Genomic DNA, 7,184 nt, shown 5'->3' with positions numbered 1-7,184 from the left:
AGTTAAGAGAAGATTTGACGCTTCCAGTGGCTCCAGTCAGAATTGATGATACTAGTATCAAACGGTTGCGTGGAAAGGAGGTTTCATTAGTCAAAGTGGCTTGGAGTCGAGGCGGTGTTGAGGAACATACTTGGGAACTTGAGTCGGAGATGCGAACGGATTATCCGCACTTATTCTCAGGTAATTGCATTTGAATTTTGTGGGCAAAATTCCCAATTAGGTGAGTAGAATGTAAGACCCGGTTAATTAACAGCTAATTAACCCATAAATGAGAATTTATTCTAGAAAGCCAAAAATGTTATTTTTATGGCTAAATGTGATAGAGGAGATTGAGACGAGAATTTCGGTACCAATTTTATAGAAATCGGACCAAGATTGGACCGAACAGGCCAAACCGGTCCAACCGGACCCAAAGTGGGCCCTTGGCCCAACTAAACTAAACCAAAACCCTAGTTTTCAGCACTCTCTCTCCTCACAACACACTCAAACATGCTGAAATTGGTATGGAGGGGGGAAGAACACTCTCTCAAGTTCTCTCCCTTGGTTGATCTTCAAACCATAACCCCCGATAATTAATTTCTATAAATAACTCATTAAATATAATAAACATCTATATTATAAATGTCATAATAATATTATTAATCATAATAAATTTTACGTTACAAATATTCAAATTTCATATTATTTGACCTACTTATATAAGTCTCTTATCAGTTATCACTATACATTCAAATAACATCAAATTTAGCACAACAAATTTATTTCCAAACTACATAACATCTCAAACTTACTTAATGAAGTATCATTCCTTGGACAATATTACCAAACAAATAGACAATTGGTTTATCAAAATTTGCGTGATTCGTCTGTAAAAAACATTAACAACCACAAATGAAGAGAGGAACCTCTTAGCTTAGAAATGATTATATTAGATGAAGATCACATACCCATCAAGATATTAAGGAGAAAGAAAATCATACAAATTCAAGACACATCTTCGGAAGAAGAACATACATGCAAAGATGGAACAAATAACACAATAGAAAGTGCATACAATTCAACAATTTATAATGAATATGCCTTCACAAGAATCTACGACAGAAAGAAGAAAGTAACAACTCTAACAACAACCAATAAAAAAAGAGGACGAGCACTACATAAGAAGACTAAGTCCATCAACAAAAGCAAATGCAAAAATCAAACCACCAAATAAAAATATTAATTTGTACAATTCTAACATCCAAATCTTTTGTACTACAAATTATTTTAAATAAAACACCTTTCAAATTTAACTTTAGTTTACACATATTTAATTTAATTCTATAAAACATAGCAATTTCTAATATTTATTATATACTATCATTAATTTACCGTCCCGCGCATCGTGCGGGTCTTATTCTAGTTCTATGAATAGGCTACTCTTTTTAAATGTAGCTTAAAAAAGTGTTGTTGAATGAGTGATTTTCTTGTAATGAAATAATAATACTAATAGTATAAAATATATATTTATTATTACTGTCTATTTTTCTTGATGAGTGGAGACTTTTCTGAAGTTTAAAGATGGTTAAGGTACACTATATCTTACGAAAAAAAGTGAATATTTACCCATAAAACACATTTCACCATTTCTTTTATATTACCACACAAACTAGCAACGTGTTTTTTTAGAAATTAACGTCTCACGTTTTTTTTTTCTCATATATTTAGAATACAAAAATCCCTAAAAATCAGTATATTTAAATTAGAATCAAAATTCTCTAAATAAAAAATAAAACACGAACAAATTAATCTAACAAATCAAAATCAACTATATATCAATAAAAGATAACATGAGTATACAAGATAACATGAGTATTCTTTTTCAATAAAATTAATTTTGTTATATTCAATCTTGTATGACAAGTGACAACATATTAAAAATTAGACAATAAAAGTAACATTATTAGATAATTATATGAGAGGCATCAAACACACGATAATATAAAAACTTACAAACATAATACAACATCAAGCCTTGTACTATCATACCTAATACTTTAAACTTTATCTTAATGGAACCTCATACAAAGGTGTTTATAGTTGTTTTTAGATAAAATTACAACCCAAATATTGGTATGTGTCATGCTGCTCATCAATTGAAAAGAATTTGATATATTTTTTAATAACAATTACAAATTTTGATACTGAATCTTCGCATAACGAATACTGTTTGGTATGATATGTTATATATTGTGTATTAATTAATATAATAATAAAATAATAAATTTTACTTTGATAAATATTAAATAAAACAAAAGTAAAAATAAAAAATACATACAAATACGTTGAAACTTCTTCTTAAGATCGGTCATGTGTTCGCTGTTGGTGACTCTAAAATAATAATCTGCATATGTACTCTGATCAACACAGTTTGATGGATTTGCTGTGCCAATTGCCAGTACCGTTGCAGGGCCTTCTGCCCTTTGAGCCTTGCGGATCTCACTAACAGCGACCATCTTTTCCTAGCTGTGTTCTTTGGGACAACAAAGCTTAGCTATGTTGTTTGGGAGAGCAAACTTTAGCTATGTGCTTTGTATTTTGGTGAAGACTTAGGCAGGGAGAAGGGGAATATTTATATGCATGAGTAGGGGCATATGTGGAATTAAATGGGTGAATTGGAACTTTCAATTGAAAACGTGCTAACTCAAAGTGTCGTAATGGTGACAATGATTATTATTTAATTAGTTAACTTCAAAAACGAAGTATTCTTTTGCTTTGACTTTGATTGATTAATTGTGCATGTAACATGTTACTTACATATTGTGTAGTTTTAGTGTGACAATAATGGAGTCTACCACCATATATGATTCCGGTCTTTAATTAAGCAGTAGTCTTGCTTGAACAAATAAATTAATAATATAATTGACTATATTATTTTATACTACTAGAATTTTTATTACTAGTCACTCTCTCGCTCATCATTTTACCAATGGAAAATATATTTTCATAAAAAAATAGTGCAATTCACAACTTACAAACTTGTAAAACTGTAGAATCCCAAATCAACAACACATGCATCATTAGAACACAATCAACAATTATATCTAGAAATTCAGAAGATAAATTCAGAAGTCAAAATCCATTACAATTAGACAATAAAATCAGAAATCAACAAAAAAAAATTAAAAGTACCTTCAGCAATCAACAAAATTATTTCAGAAAAATTAACTCAAAGTCAGAAGAGCAGTGGACTTGAACAACCGTTGGAGGATGAAGGCGAAAGCAAGGGTTGCTACTGTGAGTAAGCAATAATCGTGGGTGAGAGACGTGACAGCGAGGAGAAGACCTCTGAGGAGACCTTAACGATGGTAATTAAGGAGAAGAGCTCCGAGCACGACGGCGAGAAGAGGACCGATCTGTAGAGACCACTTCTGTTTGCGATGGCACAATGACAGAGACACAACTTTAGAGCGGCCACCGCCGACGAAGACAGAGGCGGGCTTGATGACGAGGGCAAAGACGGCGACGCCAACATCAGCCCCGAGCAGACTTGGCAACGCGAGGAGACCCTTGAAGAGGAGACGGCGGGGCTAGCGGCATTGTAACTTAGAGAGAGAGGGGTATTTAGTGTTGGGTTCTTTCTTTTATGAGTGAGAGAGAAAGAAAGAGGGCTAGCGGATATACTTGACCGCTTGAGGTTTTTTTTTAAAAATTAAAATTCTAAAAAACGTTAAAAAACTGATCAATTCACCAGTTTATTGCCGGTTCGACCATTTTTTTACTAGTTTTTTGTCAAGTGATTTTTTGTGTTAATCGGCTAGACTAGAGAATCAGTTCCTGATTAATCTGATCAAACCGGTCAGTTCGGTTCGATTTTCAGAACACTGGTCTATAGTCATAATTTTTTATTTATAGTAACAGTTTTGAATAGTGATTTTAGACAATAGATTTTTGTCACATAATTAAAAAAAAAAAACGTAACAATAGATGTCAAAGATCAAGGTTTTGAATGTTCACCTTTTTTAATAGAATTATTTCAGACTTTAGATCAAATTTTTTTATGTCGTATTTAAAAATTGTGATTTAAAAGTGTCTAAGGTTTTCAAGTTTCAATTTTTTTTATCTTATTACGATTTAGTTTTGGATTTGTGTTCCTTGAAAGTGGAAGTCTGGAAAGTACTTACTACTTTGATAATTCGGTTTTTTGAATACCAAAGAAAATGACAAGAGTTAAAGTTGTCCATGCATGATTCTCGTTAGTAAATAGCTGTAATTAGCATTAGTTAGTTATTAGTTACAAGTGTATCAATATCTTGGTTTGTGTGATACAGGGAAACTCAAGTATACTGTGTTCCCAGTCTCAAAATGATTTTATCAATTGAATTTCTCTATTCCCCAAGAAAGCAATGCAAGAACTTCTTCAGTCGCCAGCCAAAGGATCGGACGATGATATAATTAAAGAATACTAGTTTAGATACATTATTCTTGGTTATATGTTAGTTGCAACTACTTAATTAATATTTTGGTATCATTAGGATTTTTTGTTAGAGGTTTTTCCTATAAACATTGTGATAATATATATAATGTAACTAGACTTATATAATTTGAGACCTATTTGGTATCTAAATAATTGTTAAATAAATAATATGAAGGTCAAAAAGGGGAAATTTTGTCAAAATAGACGATCCCCTTGTACATATTGTTATATGGTTATAGTAGATATAGAACACACTTAAAATTATTTTTTTTTAAACTTTTTTTTTATCTCTTTTATCGGTATTTTGTCGACTTTTATTTATCTTTGTTATCACCTATTTCTAGATTAATAGTGTGCCTAAAATTGGGTTTTTATTTAAATAAAAATTCATTAATTTATATTTTTATATATTATTAGTCAATTTTGTGGACAAAACAATTTCACATATACATTTCGCGAAATTAAAAAAGAAAAATCTATTAAAAGGTAGAAACCATGAAATGTAGTTGATTTGGCAATATTATTTCATTCGAGTTCATGCAAAAAAGACTTATCTTACTTTTGGTGACCCTATGGTATATGTCTAAAGGAATAACGCATATTTTACAAAGGGAAAGTATGAGGAGCCAATGGAATATTTGTACAATGTGTACAATGGAGGTTTAGGGAGTATTAGAGATATAATCATTAGTGTTATCTTTTTCCATTAGCTGAAGCTTTTGGGATGAGTGGTATCATGACATGATATTAGAACTCTAGATTCGAAATGTCAAGAGTTTAATCCTTGGTGAATCCGAAAATCAGTTTAAATTTTTGGGAAGAAAAAATTTAAATATAAATTTTGTAATGTATTTCACTAACAATTACAAACTTTGACATTGAATCTTCAGATAAAGAAATAACTTTGGACATCTTTGTCTAAATTTTCACGACGAGCAAAATATAATTAAGGGTATTATATTGTCACGCTACGGAGGACAACGGTTTCAATAGTGAGACCAGGACCAAAGCCAAAAAGCACACCCCAATCAAATCCTTCTCCAGTAGTTTTAAGTTTGTCTTCAAGAGATCTCTTCCTCATCAAATCCATGATGAAAAGCACACATGCACTTGACATGTTACCATAATTGCTAAGCACATCTCTGGTGGCTTTCATCTTCTCTGGCTTCAAGTTTACCTTTTGTTCAACCTGGTCCAGAATTGCACGTCCACCAGGGTGTGCAATCCAAAATATTGAGTTATAATCAGATATACCCAATGGATCAAAAGCTTTACTGAGTGCGTCGTTGATGTTTTGTGAAATAATATCAGGAACACTCTTGTTAAGATAGAATGTAAGCCCAACTTCACGAAGGAGACCACCGATGGCTCCATGGCTGCCAGAGACAAGTTTTTGATCGGTCGAAACAATCTCAAAGATAGGATTCTCAACCTCTGGTATAGGATCAGAACCAATGATAATCGCAGCAGCTCCATCGGCAAACAATGCTTGCCCTACAAGACTATCCATATCTGTCTCACTAGGACCACGGAAAGTGACTGCAGTATTCTCAGAACAAACAATAAGCACACGAGCATCTTTGTTGTTCTCTGCCAAGTCCTTAGCCAAACGAAGGACAGTGCCACCAGCGAAGCAGCCTTGGTGGTACATCATGTACCTCTTAACACATGGGTCGAGCCCTAAGAGTACGATGAGTTCGTAATCAACGCCGGGCAACGCAACGCCGCTGGTAGTGCAGAAGATCAAATGTGTGATCTTAGACATTGGCTGGCCCCATTCCTTGATGGCCTTGGTTGCAGCCTCTTTTCCAACCCTTGGTACCTCCCTGATCATCATGTCTTCTCTTGCATCCAACGACGGTGCCTTGTATGCGCATATGTTAGGGTTCTCTTTTAGTATCTCTTCTGTTAAGTACATATGTCTGTTCTTGATCTGTGTTCTCTCACTTCTTCAAGCATATCTACTATAGAATTTAATTGTGGGTTAAAAGTATGATAAAGATGTGGGGAATCATTTCCATGATAACATTTCTTAGAAATTCCGTGTGAAAAATAAGTTTTTTCAGGTTTTTGAAGTCCTTCAATAAAGCTTATAGTAAAATAAAGATTTTGAGAAAAATCATTTTGTATTGATTTTAAGAATTCGGTGTCATTACAGTTAACATGAGTTAAAATCATTAATTTTTGATCTATTAATTTTGATAACTTAATTATTTCTTCTCTTAAATCTTCTAATTTACTTTTTTCCATTAGGTGACGCTTTTCTTTGTAAAGAGTTACGGTTTTAAGTGAAAAGTGTGGCTTTAGAAAGTATGGTTTAAGTAAGCAAATCTTTAAATCTGTACAGATTTAGATCTGTACCATATAATTTTCTAAAATTGAATCCTATTACATATTTGATACAGTACAAGATGGCAGGATGATTATTCTTTTTCTATAAATAATTTTATTATAGTAAAGCTTGTACAATAACATATTAAAAATTATACAACAAAGTAACATCATATTATTATATAAGGCATCTACTTCAATAAAGATGCCAAAGATATTTTTCATGAAAAAATTTATTTAACCACGTTTTAAAAGTGTAATTTTATGAAAGAAAGTAACGGTTAAAAGGAAATAACAACATTTTTAGATAAAGATAATACTTTTATAATATACCAAAATTAAACTATACAATTTACAATTCAATAATAAATTTCTTTTAAATAAAGATAATTATAAA

General features: G+C 32.0%; 2 protein-coding genes across 3 annotated transcripts in view; both read right to left on the bottom strand.

Annotated features, from left to right (window-relative positions):
- Positions 1 to 2,601, bottom strand: part of LOC107638908 (stilbene synthase 1) — an 87,598-nt gene extending 84,997 nt beyond the window's left edge. The window contains exon 1 of one of the 2 annotated variants that reach the window (XM_016342307.2): positions 2,318 to 2,601. In XM_016342307.2, the coding sequence (XP_016197793.1) occupies positions 2,318 to 2,495 (178 nt within the window). In that variant the 5' untranslated portion in view covers positions 2,496 to 2,601. The remainder of the gene's footprint in view (positions 1 to 2,317) is intronic. The other variant, XM_016342308.2, reaches the window with a different exon arrangement.
- Positions 5,267 to 7,184, bottom strand: part of LOC107638915 (stilbene synthase 3-like) — a 9,912-nt gene continuing 7,994 nt past the window's right edge. The window contains exon 2 of the mRNA XM_016342313.2: positions 5,267 to 6,403. Within this exon, the coding sequence (XP_016197799.2) occupies positions 5,412 to 6,403 (992 nt within the window). The 3' untranslated portion in view covers positions 5,267 to 5,411. The remainder of the gene's footprint in view (positions 6,404 to 7,184) is intronic.

This window comes from Arachis ipaensis, chromosome B04, assembly GCF_000816755.2.
Source record: "Arachis ipaensis cultivar K30076 chromosome B04, Araip1.1, whole genome shotgun sequence".
NCBI classification, from domain to species: Eukaryota; Viridiplantae; Streptophyta; class Magnoliopsida; order Fabales; family Fabaceae; genus Arachis; species Arachis ipaensis.
Note: the sequence above shows the minus strand (reverse complement) of the source record. Positions and strands in the feature narration are given on the sequence as shown.